Source organism: Micropterus salmoides, unplaced genomic scaffold (genome assembly GCF_014851395.1).
Source record: "Micropterus salmoides isolate LMB-PRFRI ecotype aquatic unplaced genomic scaffold, ASM1485139v1 Ms_hic_scaffold_13, whole genome shotgun sequence".
In the NCBI taxonomy this organism is placed as follows: Eukaryota; Metazoa; Chordata; class Actinopteri; order Centrarchiformes; family Centrarchidae; genus Micropterus; species Micropterus salmoides.
Genome location: NW_024040374.1, coordinates 26,898,673 through 26,921,882, shown reverse-complemented (window position 1 = coordinate 26,921,882; position 23,210 = coordinate 26,898,673). Strand labels below are relative to the sequence as shown.

Genomic DNA, 23,210 nt, shown 5'->3' with positions numbered 1-23,210 from the left:
TCCTCCCCTCGTCTGATCTGGGACCTGTCAGCTCAGTCCTCATCCAGCAGAGCCGCTGGCACCAATTATGGACAGCCCGGCACCGATATTTTTGGTGACGCTGCGTTCGGACAAAGGGATCAGACATGTTTCGCTGGAGAAATAGATGACATTTCTGTTTTGAAGATGGGATTATACAGAAGCAATCAGATGGGAATTCCTTGTTTGGTCGGCTTACAAAATTACGCGTGAAATAAGGCTTCGAACAGGTGAGCATTTACATTTAACAGTTAGATCCAGTAAAAGAAAATAGTTCTGCCATGCGTGAGAACAGGAGGATGTCTCAGACACGTTCTTAAAATTTATGGCATTCTCGTGTTCCTATTGTAGACTTGCCACTCAAACTTTCCTTGGGTGTTCTTACAGAGATTTAGGATAAATGTGGCTAATTTTTATTATTTTACCTTGTTGTTGAAATGTGTTATACAAATAAACTTGCCTTGCCTTGCCTATAAAATAATCTGCCTACATTTCTGCTTGAACTCTCAGGTGTTTCTTCAGTCTGTCGCAGCAACAGGTTTATTGTGAAGGATGGTCAAATCCATTCCCACTAAAGCTGCCAAGGCGTTTATATTTTCAGCAGCATTTGCAGCATTGTGGTACAACTTCTCATTCCCCTTAAAATTTTTCCTGCAAACACAAACGGCATAGTATATTGTGAAGCATAACAAGATATTCCAGTGTCATTACACTTCATTATAAGTCTTTTGCAGATGTCATGTATCCTATAAAGACTATATTACAAACAGCGCAGGCCTAACATGATATTAAGATTTGTAGATTTGTAGGAGACTATAGAGAAGCTACCAGTCTATTAAATATCCTCATCACATCAACAAGTGAATTTACATTTATTTAATGAGGATGATGAGCAAAGAAAAGGTATATTAGTAAAAGGGATGTCTTGGTGAATACACAGCCTCTTAGTCAGTCTTGACATCAGGGTGCAGCAGAGCAACTAGTCTCCAGGAACAAAATCAAATTAAAATAAGAATGTAATCACTTATTTTGATTTTGAAGATCCCTCTGTTTGTATACCGACAGGTGATAACATCTTGAAGTAATTACACATCACTGAACCAAAGCATCATCAGGTCTATATTCATATACTGTAAACACTGACAGCATCATGTTAATCAGAGACTGTCTGATTTTGCTTGTGAATATGTATTGTCATCACTTTAAAATATCAGATATGAGTCTAGCTCGGGTTTTGAGCATCAGTAAATTCACTTCTGTTAGGTTGTTACTGGACACAATGGAATGAAGACTTTTTCCCAACACAGTTTATTTTCTTCACTTGTATCTTTATGTTCAAATTCCACCTGTGAAAGACACTGTGCTATATTGTACACTAGAAAGCAAGTAGATGTGTTAAAAAAGATTTTCTTTTTTTCAAAACACTTCAAATGGCAGATATATTCACCACAATGCAGGAAGTGGGATGTGTTTCAATATTTTTACATCATTCTCTAGTCTGTGGCTTAATTCAGTTGTGGTTGTCACGTTTGAAAGCAAGAAAATGTAGGCAAAACATAGAAAAACATCACTGATTCCTAATAACCTCACCGTGCACTTTACCTTTTGTCAACCTTCAAGCACTCAGCTTCTTGGTGATTCTATCAGTGTGATTTAATTTAGTGGGGGTTGGTTAACTCCCTGGTATTAGCACTAATCTACATGTGAGCACGTGTTACAACCATTGGTGTTCTTCAGAGATCAGTGAGTCATTATTTACCAGTAAACAAAAAATCTATTATTTGAAGCAAAGTGCAAAATGTGTTTTTAGATTTGTAATTGGGTAGAATGATCTCAAAAGCCTTATCTCCATCTGCACTGTATCAAAATGTAAAAATAAGAATTTTTTAATGCAGTTTCTGGGGACATTACAGGAGCATATGGCTGACTTGGCTGTTTCTCCAGACTGTACCTGCACTGAAGAGAGTCACAGCCCTCAGCCACGTACAGTTGAACCTGCTCTTTAAGTGGTGCCCTGATAGACTTAACCTGCTGTATACATGACTTTATATATAGCAACTACAGTCTACCTGTAAGCTTTAGCTTAGTTATTTTAAAAATCAGTTCCCAGAGAGAGGGCACTGATCCTCTTTAGTGTTAAGGACATAATGAGGATGTATTTTTCGGTGCTACTCTCAAACAAATGGTGAAAAATGGCGTTCAGTAAACACATCAACAACACAACTCTCATGAGGAAAATAATGCTGTATGACTTCTGGCTTGTGAAATCTGATGTTTGTGCCATAATGTTGCAGTCTTATGTTGTGTTTTTCTCTGTGTCTGTGTGCTCCAGGCCAGCAGAGCTGGTCACGGCAACATGGCAAAAATCGACAGCGAAAAGTCCTTTTTAACCAGACAGCGGTTGTCCAACAATAAGCATGATGAGGAGCTTGCTGTCATTGAAAATGGGGACAGCAGGTCTGATATTACCATGAAACTCTTAAGATTCAGGCTATGCTCAAAAATTTACTGCTTGCTACTTTTAAGTCAGGATTTTAGGAACTTTTGACTACTTCTCAGTGCCTTTTGCATTGTTGTATGAGTGCTTTAACTGTTCTGACAACTGAAGACACATTTTCAGACTGAAATTAGTCACTTTCCTAATACAGTTTGAACAGCATGATCTTGAGCATGTCACTGTAATTTATCCTCACCCTGTTGTCTTCCAGGACTCATTCTCTTTGTGAAGACAACTCTGAGAGAGCACTGTCTTCAGAGTCCCACAGAGGCTCATTCACAGGTGCTGGGGCGATGGCAAGGTAAACTTCTGAAGTAGCCTAATACTTTAGAGTTCTTGTATAGTATTTACCAGTGGTGGAAACTTTTTTTTAAAGACAGTAGATAGAATGAGGAAAGAGGCAGAGAGACAGAGGGCAACATGCAGCAAGGTAAGTTTACTCAAGTACTGCACGATTTTGGGGTTCTCCTTGAGTATTTCCATTTTATTCTACTTTATACTTCTCCTCTCCAATACTTCAGAGCGGAAGATTCAAATTTTCACTCCACTGCATACATTTGACATTTAGTTACTGGTAACATTTCAGATTAAGATTTATAAGAAAACCATATAATAGGGGTTTATGTAAATTTATCTTCCAACACCTAGGTTGAGAACCACTAAACTACCTGTTTATAATGTATCAACCCCTCAACCAGCCACAACAGCAAAATACTGTTTACACATGGATACATTAGTATTAACAATCTAAAAAGTTCATACAACTAAAGTATAAGTTTGAATTATGGACTTACTTGTAATGAAGTATTTTTACATTGCTGTACTGGTACTTTTACTTAAGGATCTGAATACTTCCCCCACCACTGGTATTTACAGATACTTGCAATGATAAAACAGTGTATTCCTAGACTAGACAGGTGTCACTTTGTTCTGTTTTACCTCCTGCTAACCCTCTAGGCTCTCTTACTTCTTCCTCATGCTGTGGAACTGGGCGTCTCACAGAGTAAACCCCGAAGCCGAGAGGCATGACTCTTTCCTAGAGCGCTTCAGAGGCCCTGAGCTTAAAGACCTCTCCAGTCGGGAGAGCAATGCCCAGTCTGTGGGCTACAACGACACAATCCGAAAAAGAAAGTAAGTACTGGACTTTGTAGCTGCAGCGCAGATGGTCAGTGCCTTAAAGTTTCATTAGGGCGCACAGTGACAATGGTTTCTTTGAAAATGTTCACACAAACTTCTCTCACCTGCTTTTTAAGTTCAGGAGGAGGTCGAAAAGGGTGAAACTAATAAATTAGAATTCAACCACAACCTTTGGAAATGTAAATAAACTTTTTGCCAGCTGAAATCCATACACACCTGCTACTCTGATATTGCTCTATTAGGTAACAACTATCTAACGGTCAAGCTTGGTTTTATATAATGGGTGGTATTAGCTAGTCACCTCAAACCACATTTGATGGGATAAATATATGTAACCTCCCCGAGTTCAAAATAAGTTATCAAACAATTTTACAGGAAGAAAAAAAAAGGGTTTAAAGAAAATTAAATGACATTTAGCATGTAATAAGAGGGAAATACATAACCGACACTGGACACAGAACAATTTTTGTCATTTCACTGTGTCTTTAAAGACAAAGAGCTTTGATGTCTGGCACTGGCAGGGTTCATTGTGTGATGTTGTCCTTTACTTCTTTCCAAAGTCTTGCCAGTAAGTGGCCGCTAGCTACTTACAACATGAATAACTGCAACAACACAGATGAGTAAGTGTGTGCATTTCTGTGTCAGAAAATAGAAGTAAAATAGAAAAATTAGGATTAAGCTGGACATTATTAGCATCTTGTAGCTAATGTAGTATAATCAGCAGAAAGTAGCATAGCTTCTAGCACAGTCTAGCAAGTCCTTGAAACAAAACCTCTTCCAATTCTCCATTCCCCTTTGGTGTTTCCTCCTACATGACAGATAAAACTTCTGTCCCTTAGTTGGCTTGGGGGATTTTTTTGTGGCGAGATATGATGTGGGTTGTACTGATTTAACCTTAAGGGAATATTTAGTTATTCCCCAAAGGCATCTTCTGATAGTAAGCTAATAATGGTTTAAAGTGGCAAACTGAAACAAGACTGTATTATGATGCCGTCTGCTGGACAAATGGATGACCTGCACCAGATCTTCCAACAAAGCCTTGAATCCAAAACTGTGAAACATCCAGTAGACGCCCCCCCCCCCCCCCCCCCCCCAACCCCAACCCCTGTCATGTAGACCTCTGACAGCTCCTCCTCGACCACCTGCGCCCTTTTTTACCACCAAAAAAACTAAACCTTTGATCCATAGCAAAAAAGAGGAGATTAAAAAAGATGAGAAAAAGGAGGAAGAGAAAAAAGATGAGAAGAAAGACGAGGACAAGAAGGAAGATGATAAGAAGGACGAGAAGAAAGAAGAGAACAAGGATGAGAAGAAAGATGAGAAGAAGGATGAAAAGAAAGATGCTAAGAAGGATGATAAGAAAGATGATAAAAAGAAAGAGGAGCCACCGTAAGTACACCAGAAAGTCTATTAGGAATTTAATTACAGAAAACACACATCTGTCTGTTTTATACTTAGTAGTATATAAAAAGTAACAAAATCTTGCAACAACATCAAGTAATGTTGAATTGTTTTTAGGAAAGAAATCTGGATTATGGATCCAGCCACAGACCAGTACTACAGATGGCTGAGCGTCGTCGCAGGCCCAGTATTTTATAACCTGATAATGATTGTAACAAGGTATTGTCCGTTTGGCAGACTTTAAAACGTATACACTCAGTGGGACATTTTCAAAATTTCAAACATATTCTGCTTTTCTTCTAGATCTTGTTTTAACGAACTCCAGGACAAATATACAAACCTCTGGATAGTCTTGGACTACACCTCAGATGTCATCTACTATGCAGACACATTTGTCAGATCGAGAACAGGTCGGATGTGTTTCACAATATTCTCTATGTACACCAAATTGTGCCCATTGTAATATTGGATTTGGCTCCTAATTTTGTGTTTGTCTCTCAGGTTACCTGGAACAAGGCCTGCTGGTAAAAGATGCCAAGAAACTGAGAAGTAAATACAGAACAACATCTCAGTTTAAATATGATATAATCTCAATGATACCCACTGATCTGCTGTTTCTGAAATTTGGATTCAACAACCCGGAGTTCAGATTCAACCGTCTCTGTAAAATCTCAAGGCTTTTTGAGTTCTTTGAGCGGACTGAAACCAGAACCAGCTTCCCGAACATGTTTCGCATCAGCAATCTTGTACTTTATATCCTCATTATTATCCACTGGAATGCTTGTATGTTCTTTGCCATTTCAAAAACCATTGGTTTTGGATCTGACACCTGGGTATATCCCAATATCAGCCACCCAGAGTATGGACGCTTGGCCAGAAAGTACATCTACTCCCTGTATTGGTCCACACTGACCCTCACCACCATTGGAGAGACCCCTGCACCAGTCAAGGATATTGAATACCTCTTTGTCATTGCTGACTTCCTCACTGGTGTGCTGATCTTTGCTAGTATTGTCGGTAATGTAGGTGCCATGATCTCCAACATGAACGCCTCTCGTGCTGAGTTCCAGGCGAAGATCGACTCCATAAAGCAGTACATGCAGTTCCGAAAGGTCACCAAAGACCTGGAAGCCAGGGTCATCAAGTGGTTTGACTACCTGTGGACTGAGAAGAAGACCTGCGATGAGAAGGAAGTTTTGAAGAACCTCCCTGACAAGCTCAAGGCTGAGATTGCCATCAACGTCCATCTGGATACGCTGAAAAAAGTGCGGATTTTCCAGGATTGCGAAGCCGGTCTGCTGATTGAATTGGTGCTCAAGCTGCAGCCGCAAGTGTTCAGTCCTGGAGATTACATCTGTAAGAAGGGGGATATTGGCAGAGAGATGTACATCATCAAGGAGGGGAAGCTCGCTGTCGTGGCAGATGATGGAGTCACTCAGTTTGTAGTGCTCAGTGATGGTGCATACTTTGGGGAAATCAGTATCTTGGGTATCAAGGGAAGTAAAGCAGGGAACAGGAGAACAGCAAACATCAGAAGCGTAGGCTACTCTGATCTCTTTGCCCTGTCCAAAGACGACTTGATGGAAGCTCTCACTGAGTATCCAGATGCCAAAAAAGCTCTGGAGGAGAAGGGGAAAGCCATCCTGATGAAAGACAACCTGATTGATGAGGAGGTCGCCAACGCCGGCGCCGACCCCAAAGACATAGAAGAGAAGATCGTCAAACTGCAGGCGAACATAGACATCCTGCAGACCAAGTTTGCCCAGCTGATGGCACAGTTAACCTCCAGCCAGATAAGGATGAAGCAGAGGGTCACTCAGATGGAGGCCAAAGTGAAATCCATACAACCAGAGGACCTGTCAGAAGTAATGGCCGACAAAGACAAAAAAGTGCAGTAATGAGTAATACATGAGGACTTGACAGGAAACGGAGGGATTTTTCATTTAGAGTAGTAGTGACACTTTTTAAAGGCCCATGTTTATATCTATTTATACATCTCTGTTTATTATAATCATGTCTCAAATTGTGTACATTGTATATACAGTTTTTGGTGTGTATGCTATGATTGACAGCCAATTTCATGTTATCATGAAAGTACTTGAGTATGTTGATCAGAAGCACAGAAAATGGCTTTTCAAAGCATAAGAATAATGAGGAAAGGTATTTTCCTGATCAGTATTGACATTTCCCCAGAAAATACATTGATCAATCTGTTAAGTATGAACGACAAGTCATACACAATGACTGCAATGTCCATTTCATACTGTATGTAAATGTACAAAATAAACCCAAATGCAGATCTGTTTATAAGTTATCAGCATACACTATCTGTTGTAAATTGAAATGTTATATGTGAATAAACCTTAAAGTGTTCATATAACATTTACTGAATCTGTTTAGATTGTCCTTTTCTATGTGATTACATGTTTATTTGATTATGTTAAGTGAGTCATATTAAACAGTCTTTACTGACTTTAAAGCACTTGGCCAAAAACTACACCATAAGAAAGAAACAGTTGAAAGATGCTATAAAGCTACGTAGAGCTGAGAGAAGCTGAAGAATGATCATTCTCTGGGGGTTGTCCCCTGACACATTACACATAGTCATGTGATCCACTGCAAATATAAAAATATTGACTACAGCAGCAGCGATTGTGACATATTAATGACACATTTTATAGATTTTTTTTAATTTGCATTACAGTTGATTTACATAAGAGTTTCACATTATCTGCACATTCTTTATGTACCTGAGATATTCAGCCAAATAAAACATTTCATGTTACTCTTTTCCAGGCATTGCACATTTGGCAATTGCACTTAGCGTACAAGTGTGCAATCAAAAACACTTCATAGCAAACAAACCAAGGGAAGAGAAACATTTCTTTTAGGATGTGAAAGTCTGAACCGACCAGTCAGTAAGTACATTGTGAAACCCTGCAAGCTATTGAAACCAGATAGGGTCAGGTTCGCTGATTCACAACACACAGCATTCATTTTATATGTAATACAAGTGGCACAACACATAAATATTTTAAAATAACCTTTAGGACCTTTAGGTTAGTGGTGAGTTTGTTCTCACACTGACAGTTTAAATATAAGCTTGTCAGTGGGGCTTTGGGTTAGCAGTAATATAAAAAGTTTCACCTCAATAAACTACAATGACAATTGTAACCAAGGAGCACCATTATCCTCAGTTCACTCAGAGCAGAGGACTGAATACTGCTACACCATGAAGAACAAAAATTTTTAAGAAAAATCAGATTATGTCAATAAATATACTGTAGGTGCTGGCATTCACTACAACTCAATGTATAAGTGCACTTTCACAGTTTCACAAATCAAATATTGTGCACGTTTGACCAGAAACAAAATACACAACAAAAAAATCATTTAAGTGTTAAACTCTTTGGGAAACCTAATCTACGGTATTTGAAACTAACTCTCAAAGGAAGTTAGGCCTCAGAGTGAAAGGCTGACAGTGGAGAATGGTAGAGGTTGGTTAGGCACAGGGTTATTGCAGCATTTTGTTTCATGTCATGTCCTATACTCTGTATCTCTGTATTTATATGATTCTCCCTTTTTGTTCAAATGAAGTCAGAAGACTTTCTTTGTGGATCTGTCACAGCATCCCAAATCCTTTGGCATAAGTGATGGCCTTCAGGAGTCTTTCTTTCAGTTTTTCCTTGGAGGAGTACTCTGGGAGGAGCAGTGCATTAAAGCAGGTGTGAGAGGTCGGTAGCCTGAAAAACAGGATGAAAGCGAAGAGTAAGAACATTTTGAATCTTTACTCATTCCATAAACACAAGGACAAAATAACAAAGAAGTAACTAACTGTCTATTACTGGTATATTTTTAGGTATGTTTGACATTACAGACAGAATGTCCTGATTGAATCTGCCCTCTCTAAAAACCAAACGGGGCAAAAGGTCTTACCTGATCATCTACTGTGTCTGAAAATATCGAAATAAAACCTCCAAAAGGCTGACTGTTCTGTACCTGTCTGTGTCGGAGCCATTCTTGGCGATGATCATTTTTAATTTGCCGAGCCCGCCAACTGGTGCTCTGTCTGTGCCGGTAGTAAACTGAAGAAACAGCCTCTTCTGCTCCTCTCCAAACGAGTGAATCGTTTCCCAGAAATCTCTGTGAGCACAAAAGACAACTTTAAGCAGCAATGCCAGTCAGTGGCAATTTTGTAATGAGACCTGCTGCTCAAACCATGTCTCAACTTTACTAGTGTAGAAACGTATAACAGACTTACTTGATTATTTGACTGTCTTTGCTATAACCGCCATCATATTCTGTTGTCTTTTCAAGTGCTTCAAAGTCAAGTTTCTGTGAAATAAAGAGATTGCTATGCAAGTCTTAAGACCCTGGTAATAAAATAAAGAAAATCTAAATGAAATTTTGTTTCCTCACCCTGCTTCCGCAGATAAGCATCTCTACTTCCTCAGGTCTAAACAAATATTTCAGTGGGGACTCATTTGTGACAATTAGAAAACCTTTTTTGAAGGCTTTGAATTGTCTCTCAACACTCTTGTTCAGTATGTAATCGGCATACAGGTCCACAAACTCCTGTGGATTATGGATGGAAAGGGCAAAAACACCAGTTATACGCACAGCAAAGCAATTATTTACATTCTTTCATAACAACAGCAAAATGAATGTGAATCTTTGAACAGTGAGTCGTGTATTATGTGTATATTAAGTGATGTTTCTATACACTTTTTTTACACAGTTCCCGCAGCTCTAACACTGAGGAATTAAGATATTTCACCTGTCTATTCTCCTTTGTAACAGGGATCTGGTCTCCCTGCTCCTTTAAGTCATATAAGACCGGGTTTCCAAAAAGGTCTGTATGTGATATCTGGAAGGTGAGCATCATGTCTTCCTCTACATTGCCTGTATATTCAAGCAACTCCTTCAGACTCTGGTAGAGAACCTGCAAGAAGAAAAGCATTGGCTGTTAAAAAAATGCTTCTGGATTTTGGAAGAGTTAGTTGAGAAGATTGATACCACTCTCATGTATAAATATGAAGCTACAGCCACCAGACGACAGTTAGCTTAGCTTAGCATGCAGACTAGTAACGTGGAAACAGCTAACCCATCTTTATCTGAAAATAGGAAAAACAACTGCGAGCAGAGGCATCAATTTTCTCATCTAAATCTCGGCCGGAAAGTGAATAAGCAGGTTTCCCAAAGTGTTGCTTGTAGTTTCTTTCCAGCAACTGCTGCATACTTTTTTTGTCTAGTAACGCTACAATACCAAACACATCTTCAGCAATAGAAGCTGTCTGCAAAACATATCTGGAAAAACTGAACTGATGTGTTTTTTCCTTGTATGTGAACTATGGAGAAAGTTACTGTACTGCATGTGAGTCTGACAGGTCCAGGAAGGTCCCTTTCTTGCCCATGAGTTTCCTGTAGACAACCATGGGGAAATGTACGTCTAAGATGCAGTTGTTGTAAATGGCGAGTCCCAGAACGAGTCCAACAAGAGTGTACTGTGCTTCGTTTTCCAGTGAAGATGAATTAAACCAAAAGAGTTTTGTGTCATCGTCGTAGGTGAACATTCCTGTACAGAAAGTCAAACACAGAGAGGGAAATACCGGTAAGGAAAATACTTACTTCTACTTATTTAAAGATTAAATGCTCATTTTCAGGTTCAAAATCTTATTTAGTGGTTGTACCAGAACAGGTTTACATGGTTTCGTTTTCAAAAAACACCATATTTTTGTCATACTGCACATTGTTGCAGCTCCTATTTTCACCCTGTGTTGAAGGCTTCGTTTTAGCTATGAAGTGATACATCTTGTCTCTAAATGATCTTTGTTGGGAGTTTCACATGTGCAGTTCCTAGTTAAGGACTACTAGCCAATCAGAAGCACAGAGGGGAGGGAGTGAGAAGCAAACATGGCTTCGCTTCGGTTATACATGTTGCCGACCAGCTTGGCAACATAGACTGGAGCAAGAGTTTCAGAGTGGTGAGTTATTAATCTGTAACAAATGTATCTTTCATCCATAAAGTTTTAACTGAGCTCTGTCTCTACATCACAGTAACAACTTTATGTCCATTGACTGCCTGGAGGGTAAGGGGAAAGGAGAGGTGTGTGCTGTAGCTCACTGTTTTTCCACGTTCCGCGTTTTGAGGGCGTGTCGGAGTAGCTGCTTGGCGAGCGTTACATGAGGCGCATTTAGCTTTCGAAAGGGAAGCGGCTGGACTACAAACGAGCTGTTTGTAGTGGCGGCGGGGGAAGCCTGTGTCAACACGCGGGAGGAGCTCCCGAGGCCGGCCAACCGCCTGCTCACAGAGCCCTCTGGTCCCGCTGTCACACAGACCACTGCAGTAACAACGGCAGAGGAAAACACAGCTGAAAGGTTTTCATACCGCTGTCTTTACATTCTGCACGGCCAAACGGAGTCGAGTAGAGTCGAGTAGAGTTGAGTAGAGTTGAGGCGAGGCGAGTTGAGCTGATACTGGTAATGGAAAAGCGCCATTTGTTAAATCTACCCAACAGCGACATCTCACCGCTGGTTGAATTAGTTTTGGGTATACTCAAGCTTTCCTTTTTTTTTTAAAATGTAAATTAGATCCCCAACCTATCATTATTGAAAGTGCTGTTATTAATGAGCTCTGAAAGCATAAAGCATGCATTTTAGGTGAATGAGATGTATACAATTCGAAATAACATAATGAAAAAGACGCAGGGGTTTTCTGCGTGGGACATACATACATAGGAAGCAAATAGGAAAACTGTAAAAGTCTGTGATCACTGTGATTTCATATCTCACCTATGTCAGGATTGAAAATTTCCTCCAAGACCAACTGAAAGAACTCCTTTGAAACTCCTCCCTCGTCTACACCTTGCTCCCCCTCAAACTCAACAAACAGCTGCTTCCTCAGGTCAGACGGGTTCTCCATGGAGATCATCTCCAGCTGCAACGCAGAAGGGGTGAGGTGGATGTTGAAGTAACTGACAAGCAGGACTGTGCCTCAATTTGACATTCCATGCACATGCAACAGTAATATATGATGATGTAACTCACTCTGACAAGGGCGTCGTCAATGATGTGATCTCTGCGTACTTTTAGCTTGAGATAGGGGTTAGGCGGCTGGCCCTGGACCATGCTGTAGAGGGCCGTGAGGCGTCGCTCGCTGTACATCCTGATCCTGTTGTCATAGTACAGTCCTTGGTTCTTAGTGATGACATTGAGTATGAAGGGGCAGCTCTGGAAAGAAAACTTGGTTTCGGCGTTGACCTTGAAGAAGGTGAAATCCTTGTCCATCTCCACCACTTCGTTCACTGACTCGTTAATAAAATCCTCAAAGGGGATGAGGGGTCTTATGCTATCTATCGGTCTGACGCCCAGCTCTTTCTCCAGAGGATCGACCCGGGGACCCTTCTTATAGAGGCGCTCCTCCCCCAGCAGCTCATGCAGGGTGAGCTCATCGGACTCAGAGTCTTCCTCGTCGTCCTCGTTGTGCTCCACATCAACATCACCACCCAGGATACTTGCGTAGAAGACAACTTTTAAACACTGGGTCGCAGCCACCACAGCCTCGTCATCATTTACCAGATTTTCGCCGTCATATTCATTGCTGACGACTGTGAAAGTGATAAGCTGCTGGAAGGTCTCCATCATACGGCGTGTGTGCGGGAGACCGTACACAGACCAGAGCTTTGACAGCCTGGCGAGCGCAGTGACCGGCAGTTTGCTCATCGCTTTGCAGAACTGCGGCAATGCCACCTCCAGGTACTCCGGGCTGTGAAGGTTACTGTTCTCCAGCACGATGATGAAGATATTCAGGTAATCTGGGTTGGTTTCATACACATCAAGGTATTCCAGGTCAAGTTCCATATTTGGAGTGAGGTAAATAAGAGCGTTTACAAGAGCTGCCTCTACCTGGTCGATGTTTAGGAGTCTGTCATAGACTCTCCTCACGGCGTCGATGTCCACCGTAACCTCATAAGGTTCGAACACTTCATCATGCCCCTCATCTGATAGAGCAGCTGCAGAGGACGCACCCGTCTTCTCTAAGGCTTGCTCACTCCGTTTCTCGTGTTTGTCCATATCTGTGGGTTTAAAAGAGTCGAGGTTTTCAGTAGTCTTGAGTTCATCCTTCCTGAAACTCTTCACCAGGGCGTCCGCATTGGAGAAAACCCTGCCGATGATGCGGATGAGGGCAGAGTAGTCTCCGTTCTCTTCGCAGAAACTCAGGATCCTACATACAATGGTCTCTGTGAGATAGTGAACATCTGGACAGAAACAACAAAAGGAATATTTTATTAACACAGGGAATTGATTCAAAGCCAGTGCCCACGAGAGTCAGGGTCAGTTTTACAGTACCTGAGAAGTCCTCCTTGGTGGGACAGAGGTCTGTACTGCTCATCCTGCTGTCCAGATGAGTGTTGTCGTTGGCACTGGAGTCTGAATGTGGGTTGTCAGATGTTTCTTTCTTGGAGGGGTGAGGATTGCAGAGTTTGGCATTAATTTTAAACAGCTCAAGCGCTTTGGCGGCTGCTGAATTGTTATCCAAAGGTTGAAAATCACAGCACGATGCGCAAAACTCATTCGTGCAGTCGCCATTTCCACAGCCTTCAGTTAACTGTCGGAAGTAGCGCTCAATCAGATGCTTTGCAGCCGCTCTGTTCCTGCGTGAGATATTTAAACAGGAAGTCAGGCTGATGATTCAAAGTCATCTATAGTCAGAAGCAAAAAAATAAACACATTCTTGCAATGCAATTCATGAAATATATTCAGTGTATTTCGCTACCCAACACAACTGAATATTGAGCAAACACTTCTACACATGTTGTTCTAAAAGGTAAAGACATAATGGCACAGAGTCTGGACAAATGTTAGTTGAACTAGTTGCATGTATATTAGTGTAGTTACTAGTTTAACTAGTTGTGTGAAGTCTGAATACAGTGACTTACATTCGGCTGGATTCAGGTACCCTCCTGCAGGCTTAACTTACAGTCTGAAAGAAAAGTTCAGCAATAATGTAACATTTTACTTAGCCTTCTGTGAATAAACAGCAAGTTATCCAATCAATGGGTCTTGGTCAACCAAGGATTTAGGTTTTAGCCCTTTAGTCATCATGAACTATGTATCATAATGGAAAATGGGCATGCATCTGGTATACCCCAACCTACACTTGATGTTTGAGGCACATACTGATTGAGAATTGTAACCCAGACATAGAGGTAGTGGGCGATTCTGGGGTCTGGTGTGTCTGACATGAGGCCCTCACCTCACATCCATCTACTGTTGCTGATGTGGCCCTTTGCCTCTACCTTTCCAAACCTGTTAGAACATTTTTTGCAGGACACTGCGTCCTGTTGCGCTTTATCAATCAGTTGATGGTTTAAATCATCGCTGCACTCATTAAACAAACTCTAATTCATTCACTACGTTTAAGAGACACTGACGCATCGCTTTATGACACACCCATTTATTATCACCTCGCTCATTCAGTCACAGTTGTAACAACTGTTCGTGTCACCGTGCGTAACAGTCAACTCAGCTGTGCGTAAAAGAGCTGGGTCAATGGCGTATAAAAACATCTGCGGCACACAGCTTTCTACTCTCTCTCCTGTCCGTCAGCGTGACTTCAACTTCAATATACTGACAGTGTTAAAGTGCATTCTTATATTTTAGGGTTCGCTCTTTAAAAGCAGGACTGCTCAAGCCCTTTCCGGTTCACTTATTCAGTGGCTGTAGTGGCTCTTTATTTTTATTATTTTCTTTATTCCTTTATTAAGGTTTTTATTGCAAAATAGAGAGTGGCTGTATTTACACCATTTTGTTACATCTGCCACACTGTAAATATGGACAGAGATATGGAGTGGAGGGTCTAGCAGATTTTTTCTATGTCCAAAGAAATGTTTAATAGGGCTCGCTTTTTTGTATGAAATTAAATATAAGATTCAGTCCCCCTCCCCACTCCAACAAATTCGTACCGTCCCTTACAAATAATTAATAAGTTTACCGCTGCTTTGCCACGTGCGGAAACAATGCCCATTTTTAATTTGGAGACTGATTATTGTATGTGACCAGCTGTTAATGTTATGGTTTCAAGGGAGACTGTCCTGTGCCTGTTTTGTTTGTTTGTGAAAGGATTGCAAAACATGAGAACAGAGGGAGTCATCTGGACGATGCTGTGAAACTGGGCTCAACGTTACTTGCGCCCAACAGGCGCTCCAGTGAGCAGTACAACAAACACTGCGGGGCCACGACGAGTCGGCGGACTGTCTGAAAAATTTCAGTCACCCAGAAGTTTGCCCAGAGGAAAAACCGCTGTGTAGCCTTTCTCCTCATGTGAACGTACAGTGGCATACAGTCTTTCCGTTTTGATTGCAGGATCTCTGTGGAAAACGGCTATAGAAAGGCTCTGGATCCCTAAAACGTTGTCTGTGCGCGTCGTTGACTTCATTGGTGTTGAGCTTACTGCTCTTTGCCTATGGCCCTGTAGGCTCATTTGTTCTGAGCTTGGTTGTGTCTGCTTAAATATTGCATTCTTAATTTACGTTTGTGACAGTGGTACTGTAACTTGTGTAAATGCTCTCTCATGTGTTTTGTGGAGCCATGCTGTTTGTTGACATGTTAAAAAACACAGAAGCAAGAGAGAGTAGTGTAGTTTTACTGGTATTTATGTTTTGAAATGGTTGGTGCTCCACCATTTTTACATATAAATATGACACTAGTCAAATCGGTTGTTAAAAAGTGGGATATTGCAAGAATAACTATCCTAGTTATTTGTAACACCAAACTTATTATGTTAACAAATAATTACACAACACTATACAGACACATATCGTATATTTCATTTCAATTTGAATTTAAAGGAAAATTGACATCCATGATGTCTGTAATCTTGAGTAGGCTTGTTCACAGTAAATGTTTTGTTCCTCCCCGTCAGTGCACTCCTACAAATAAAAGCTGTATTTGTCTTTTTAAGGAAAAGGTTAACTTGCCTATTTAAAGAACAATTAATTGCCTAACACATACAGATACCACATCAAACAGGATTTTTATGGAACGTTAACTGAACTGGTTTTAGTCTATGGACATTAGACAATTTTAACTGTAAAATAAGAAACCAAAGTAATTCAGTCTGTGATTCCTTAACTCATATTTTTATGCAGTATTCAACTAGTGTATTTACTGCATAATAGAATTTCTGAAATTCAGTTATGGCTTTTGGTTTAGTGAGCCACCCCAGGATTTTCAGTGGCCCCCTCTAAGAAAATTTCCTGGGGGCGCCACTGATTTTGGGCTGCGAGAGACGTAGCTTGAGAGCAGCTGTATGACGCTAAAACCTTATTTTTATTACGCCTGTTCAGATTAATTTGGTGCGTTTTTCCCCATGACCTAACTTATCCGAGAAAAACATGTCTAGTTTTTGTGTGTTTTTTTTAAACCAGTGTATGCATCCTGGTTACATTACGCGCACTAGTTATTAACTTAGCCACATTAGCAACATTTCAGCACCAACGTGATTTTGCAAAAACTTGACAGCTGACTGGCGAGCTGTCAGACAGCACTGGTTATATTGGTCACAGCAACTTGTGGTGCTTTCCTACTTTTACCGCCTCAAGCTAGCTTATTAAATATATTAATTAACAAGCTAAGGAAGTGAACAAGACACCAAACAACGCCATGTCTCGGCCAGCTTCTTGTACTAACCTGTGATTTGAACAGGGGTATATCCTGTCTGTCTGTCAGTCAGTGACAGTGCAAAAAACCCGTCCTGTCAGCCTGAGAGCTGCTGTTTCAGCGACATTCAGTCCGCTCGACTCCCCGACACTCCTTTTAAAACACCTTCAGTTTGTTCAACGACACGCAGCCTGGGTGAAGCTCAAGTGTGGCAACGTTAGGAAGTCGTAATACCTTATTGTTTGTAAGTCAGAGCAAAATACCCTCGCTACCATCTTGTAAACAAGAGCATGATATATCCCGGCATGCAGCGCGCGGCTGTCAAACATCATGCACCCTCCCACCTTGAGCAAAAACACACCCGAAATAAACTATATCATTAAAAAAAAAAAAAAAAATACACATAAATATGGCAGCGTTTAAGCTCATTTCATTTATTTATTGAAACGTTGTTAACAATTTAACCAGGCAGGACGTTTATGTGTGAAGACCATAGACTGTATAAAAAAACACTCACTCTTATTCTCTATCTACACAATCAGTGCAATCCACACACTGTAAAGTGCCATAAACACACTAACTTTAAGAAAACACACCGTCTAAAAGCTTGACATGAAATACATTACGTGGATGAATTAAAGACAGTGGGCCAATAAAGAATATGCATAGCCTACATGTACACTATATTGCCAAAAGTTTTAGGACATCCCTGCAAATCAATGGATTCAGGTGTTTCAATCACATCCATGGCCACAGGATAATAAAATCAAGCACCTAGGCATGCAGGCTACTTCTACAAACATTTGTGAAAGAAGGGATCGCTCTCAGGAGTTCAGTGAATTCAAGCCTGGTACATGATAGGTTGCCACCTGTGCAATAAGCCTTTGTGAAATTTCCTCACTACTAAATATTCCACGGTCAACTGGTATTATAACAAAGTGGAAGAACAGAAACTCAGTCACGAAGGGGTAGGCCACATAAAATCACAGAGCGGGGTCAGCGCATGCTGAGGCGCACAGAGCGCAGAAGTCGCCAACTTTCTGCGGAGTCAGTAGCTACAGACCTCAAAACGTCGTGTGGCCTTCGGTCTCCAAGTTATTTGGGCCAACCTACCTGCCAATAATTGATGCTGTTTTGAAGGCAAAGGGTGGTCACACAAAATATTGATTTAATTTAGATTTTTCTTCTGTTCACTCACTTTGCATTTCGTTAATTGATAGATACCCTATAATCAATTAACATGTCTAATTTTTAAAAAGCATTCTTTATAGATTTTTTTCCACACCAGCCACACTTTTGCACAGCACTGGATGTCCATATATTTAGAGGTATTAGTAATGTAAGATAGGAATACAAACATAAAAAACAAAGACCATCACATGAATGTTTTTTGATGTGTGAGTAGGCCTATTCATTAGGACACTTGCACTCTATCAGCGTTTGCCTATGTGAAGCAGTGGTACTGTATTCAGATCCTTTAGGCTACATAAATAAAGCAATACCACAATGTAAAAAATACTCAACTGAGTCCCACTATAACATTTTACCTTGGTAACAAAATGCACTTTAAGTATCAAAAATAAATAAATCACAAATATGTGAAAGAGTGAGAAATTCTATCATAGACCTATTGGCTAAAACATACAGTAAATCATATAATGTATTTGGTATTATAGTGGTATTACTCCATTGATTAATTCCTGCACCAGAGAGCTGTTTATTCACAGATTTGTCAAATACATTCAGTATGATGACTTCCCCAGATTATACATCTCTGCAAAATTACACACAGAGGTGGCAGAAAACACAAAGTGTAACGGGTATGAAAACTAAGAACCATGATTGTGTTGGTGGAGGCCAACACAGTATAATCTAATTCATAACATCCAAATCATATACATAAACCATAAATCAAACCTGGCATATGCAGCAGGTACTCAACCCCCTGCCATCTCATTGTGCAATAAGGCCTTGTAAATTATGCATCATCTAATCCATGTGCATCGGTCTCATGGTGCTGAGGAGATGTTTGTTATTCTGTCAGCGTTCGAGCCTGATATAGAGTTTTACACTTAGTGGGACGTTCTGAATCTATCAGAATGTTATATGTAGCTCATACACAGAGGGTTGTACATGCTAATACAGATAAAAATATACTGATATCCTTGCAGTAACATAGGTTAGTAAGAGCATGTTCCTGAAAGCCAAAAACCTACTTTTCACATTTATTAATAATAGATATGTCTTAAAATTAGCTCTGTGATTATATGAGGGACATTCCAAATATACACATTTCATGTTGAATAAAAGGATATCATGCACAGCATTAATTTCCATCCTTTTGTCTCTATTTTCTAGTGGCCTTTTATTGTGGCCAGCCTAAGGCACACCTGTGCAATATCCATGCTGTCTGATCAGCATCTTGATGCCTCTCCTGTGAGGTGGATGGATTATCTCGGCAAAGGAGAAGTGCTCACTAACACAGACTTTGACTTTGTGAACAATATTTGAGAGAAATAAGCCTTTTGTGTACATAGAGAAAGTCTTAGATCTTTGAGTTCAGCTCATGATGAATGGGGGCAAAAACAAAAGTGTTGCCTTTATAATTTTGTTCAGTGGAGATTTGGCACGACTCTAGTAGTGGCTGCAGTAATCCACATGAACACTGGGAGTCACTGTAAGCACACAAAGCATCAGGCACGCAGCTCATGGACACTTTCTCACAAGGTGAATGATTGATTTTGTCTATGTTTTGGATTATTTATTTCACATTATACTGTAAATAGTATAGATAAGTATAGATAATTACCTCCACACAGCTGCTCTTTTGACTGGTAACCCCTCATCACTTATGGTGGTAAGTATATTTACAGAAGTACAATTTTGAAGTACCTAATTATTTCTGTTGTGAATTTCCATTTTATGCTGCTTTATACTTATTCTCTACTAAATTATAGAGGCAAATGTTGTGCTTTTTAATTCACTGTTATTTTTCATATTTTTACACACAAAACATACAAACAATGTGTAGAACATGATGTACTATTATAGATTAAACTACCCAACAGGGTTATGGTTATATGCTGTAGTTACCTTGACCAGCTGTGTTAATAAAATGTGGTTTACTTGTTAATGCATTGGTAATAATATTCCAATAATATCATAAATAATAACATAACACTTTGAAAGGAGTTGACCAACAAGTACTCTACTTTTGATACAATTTTGCTGATACAACCTGCTCAACAGCAGACAGACACAGTTAGCTGGTGAACATATTGGAGTCAGATATTTTCCTCAGGAGTTGGTAGAGACCAAAAACAGAGATAAAATAATGTGAATATTGGACTTAATGTTCATCAGTGTGTCAGAAACATGACTCCAAATGACTTCCAATGTTGCTCCGTAACTGCTGGATGTGTGAATAAGCAACTGTTTGCTTACAAGCTCACCATATCAACTTAAAAAGTGATAATATGTTAGTGTTGTGTTTAAAACTATCAGCTATCAAGCTCCTCTCTTGTGGAGCCAGGTTCCAGTTTGGGTTCAGGAGGCAGTTAGGGCTGGCTCAGGTGAGTCCTGAACCATCCCTTAGTTATGCTGCTATAGGCCTAGACTGCCGGGGGATTTCCCATGATGCACTGAGCTCCTCTCTCCTCTTCTTTCTCTCCCTCTGTATGCAACCTCTTTCTATTAATGCATGTTACTAACTCGACTCCTCCCCTTTCCGGTAGTCTTGTGCTTTCTCGTCCCTCTACTCTCTCCTCCTGTCACTTCCTGCAGGTGTTTCTGGCTCTGGAGCTGTGGAGTCTGGATCTGTGGTTGCGAGTCACCAGCTGCCCCCGTGTTCCTGCTCGACACCCTCTGCTACAATTATTGTTACTAGTCCTATTGTTACTACTGTTATTATAATCATTAACATTACGATTATTATCATTACCACTATAAATATCTGTACCATTTTTCATTCAGTCTATAGCAACATCACCTTTACTGTCTGTACCTCTGTGTGTATACTGTGTAGGCTGCCTCCTCTCTCTCTCTCTCTCCTTCCATCCCCCTCTCTCTCTCTGTGTTCCTCTCTTGCCCCCCCCCCCCCCCCCCCCCCTCTCTCTCCTTCACCCCCAACTGTTCGAGGCAGATGGCCGCCCACCCTGAGCCATGGTTCTGCTCGAGGTTTCTGCCTCTTAAAAGGAAGTTTTTCCTTGCCTCTGTCACCTAGTGCTTGCACTTGGTTGGAACTGTTGGGTTTCTGTAAATAGCATCATAGAGTACGGTCTAGACCTGCTCTTTTATGGAAAGCGCTCTGAGATAACTGTTGTTGTGATTTGGCGCTATATAAATAAAATTGAATTGAATTGAATCGAATTGAAGTGAAAAACTTGTTTCTGTGTAGGGTCTATATGTTTTATCTGCCATCATCTTTTGACCTCCTCAAATATCCCAGGGTGGGAACCACTGGCCTCTGAGACATTTGCTCTATTTTAAAAAACATTTTAAATGATTAAAATAGATGGTTCTAACTGTATGGTTGTTTTAACAGAGTTCCCCTTAATTTGTTTGAAAACCAAATAATGAAATATGAAAAGCCTTTTTGCACTGTGAAATAAAATTCAAATTGTGAAACACACCATGGCTTCAACTTATAAGGGTAGTAGATATAATTTTATAATTATGATCCTCTTTGCCTGTTTGTTATTTTGTCTTAGTTTGTAGAGATGTTAAATACAACTTGAGAGACGTCTGCCCTGATGCACTCATTCACTCAATCACAGCTGAACATGACAGAGGATATGGAAAAGGAGGCAACTCCATTAATCTACACTGTAGCCTGAGCGTTACACTCCAGCACACACATGTTTCATCTTTCCCAAGCAACCTTTACTCTGCAGTTGTGTTATGTGTAATGTTTCAAATTGAGGGAATTAGGGTTTTAGCAGCCACTGATTCAGGTAAATGTCTTACACCGAACATTAGCTGATACTGGTGACCATTGCTTTCTACTGTATGTGTGATAATCTATGGTTATATCATTTTCCTTCCAGCCATTTGATATGGATTAAGAGTGCCTAAAATTGACATCATCATGGCACATCTCTTTTCCCGGAATATATTAATTAACCTCAGTTGTACTATTAGCAGTTGAGGAATGTGACTGCAGGGTGGTACGGAGTTCAGGACAGGACAGTGAAGGTTGCATGTAGGACGGGGCTGTAGTGTGGAGTGTAGGATTATTTTATTATGGTTGTTAAGCAATTCCTGGAAGTGTGCCATACAGCGAACAGAGACAGGGGTCACTGAGGTAATCAAGACAGATTTGATGTCTTGTCTGTGATCAGGATACATGAACATTTATTATCAGCCCTCTCACCTCTGGCTCATAATCCAAGCTCATCCACTCAGGGGATTTTCAACTGTTCAGCAGAACGTGAATGTTGACATCATCACATCAGGCGGGCAAACGGTCGACTGAAATGTTTGTGAGGCAAAAAGAAGGAATTTGCTTACATCTTGGTTTATGCCTCACATAGTTTACTCAGCATGAACGTCCTCTGTTTGAAACATGTCCCTGCTCTTTTTGTGCGTTGAGTGTTGTTTTTTGGCCATCGTAGCTGTGTGACTCTAGTGATGGCAATGATGGTCAATGGTCCGGTCTAAAATATATCAACATCTACTGGATGGATTGGTATTGTATTTTTTTCAGAAATCCATTGTCCCCAGATGATGAACCACACGGTGGCGCTAGTATTTCCTTCTTTTCTCCTAGACACAAATGAGCTGCTTTTAATACCAAGGTGATCCTTTTCTCCCACTCCTCAAATTCATCTCAGGAGAAACAACCATATAAAATCTCATTTATGTCTGACTGATCAAAACAATAGATCTCTAACTGATCTTAAGTAGGTCTTGTTTAAGTCTCCTGAACATTGGGCCATGAGATCAGAGAAAGAGCTCAAAGAAAACTGAGCTATGACTCCTGGGATCTCATGATTCTTCTCAAATATGTCTCAGTTTTCTCATATTGGCCTCAAGAGCAAAAAACTCATCTCTGTCTTACTCTGATCAAAACAAGAGATCTCTAACTGATCTTAAATAAGTCTCCTGAACATTGGACCATGAGATCAGGGAAACAGCTCAAAGAAAACTCAGCTATGACTCCTGGGATCTCGTGATTCTTCTCAAATGTGTCTCAGTTTTCTCATATTGGCCTCAGGAGCAAAAACCCATCTCTGTCTTACTCTGATCAAAAGATGAGATCTCTACAGTATCCAAATAAGTGTAATTTCAGTCTCCAGAATGTGGATCAGAAAAAAAGCTCCAAGATATTTCTCAGTTTTGTCTTAGTGACCCCACTTAGGGGTTATTTTACTCAAGTACTTTACTTACGTCAAATGTTGAGGTTGAGTATTTTCTTTTTATGGGGGCTTTGTACTTTAATGCACTTTCAAATGTCATGCTTTCCAGTTGGTTAAGGTAGTCACAGCCAGCATAACTG

General features: G+C 40.4%; 2 protein-coding genes across 2 annotated transcripts; one reads left to right on the top strand and one right to left on the bottom strand.

Annotated features, from left to right (window-relative positions):
* Positions 1-55: 55 nt before the first annotated feature.
* On the top strand, positions 56-7,578 carry cnga3a (cyclic nucleotide gated channel subunit alpha 3a). The gene is made up of 7 exons (XM_038716655.1): positions 56-248; positions 2,351-2,475; positions 2,727-2,816; positions 3,473-3,646; positions 5,171-5,272; positions 5,357-5,463; positions 5,555-7,578. Exons 2-7 carry the CDS (start codon positions 2,375-2,377, stop codon positions 6,949-6,951), a joined length of 1,971 nt encoding a protein of 656 aa, XP_038572583.1. The 5' UTR covers positions 56-248; positions 2,351-2,374; the 3' UTR covers positions 6,952-7,578.
* A 146-nt stretch (positions 7,579-7,724) lies between these two features.
* ube3a (ubiquitin protein ligase E3A) lies at positions 7,725-17,023 on the bottom strand. Its single transcript, XM_038716654.1, has 11 exons — positions 16,745-17,023; positions 13,993-14,036; positions 13,403-13,707; positions 12,101-13,311; positions 11,846-11,990; positions 10,423-10,628; positions 9,831-9,995; positions 9,473-9,628; positions 9,315-9,388; positions 9,053-9,196; positions 7,725-8,796 (listed from the first exon to the last, which is right to left on the bottom strand). Coding segments are annotated over exons 2-11 (2,529 nt in total). The 5' UTR covers positions 13,995-14,036; positions 16,745-17,023; the 3' UTR covers positions 7,725-8,675.
* Between the last annotated feature and the right edge of the window lie 6,187 nt (positions 17,024-23,210).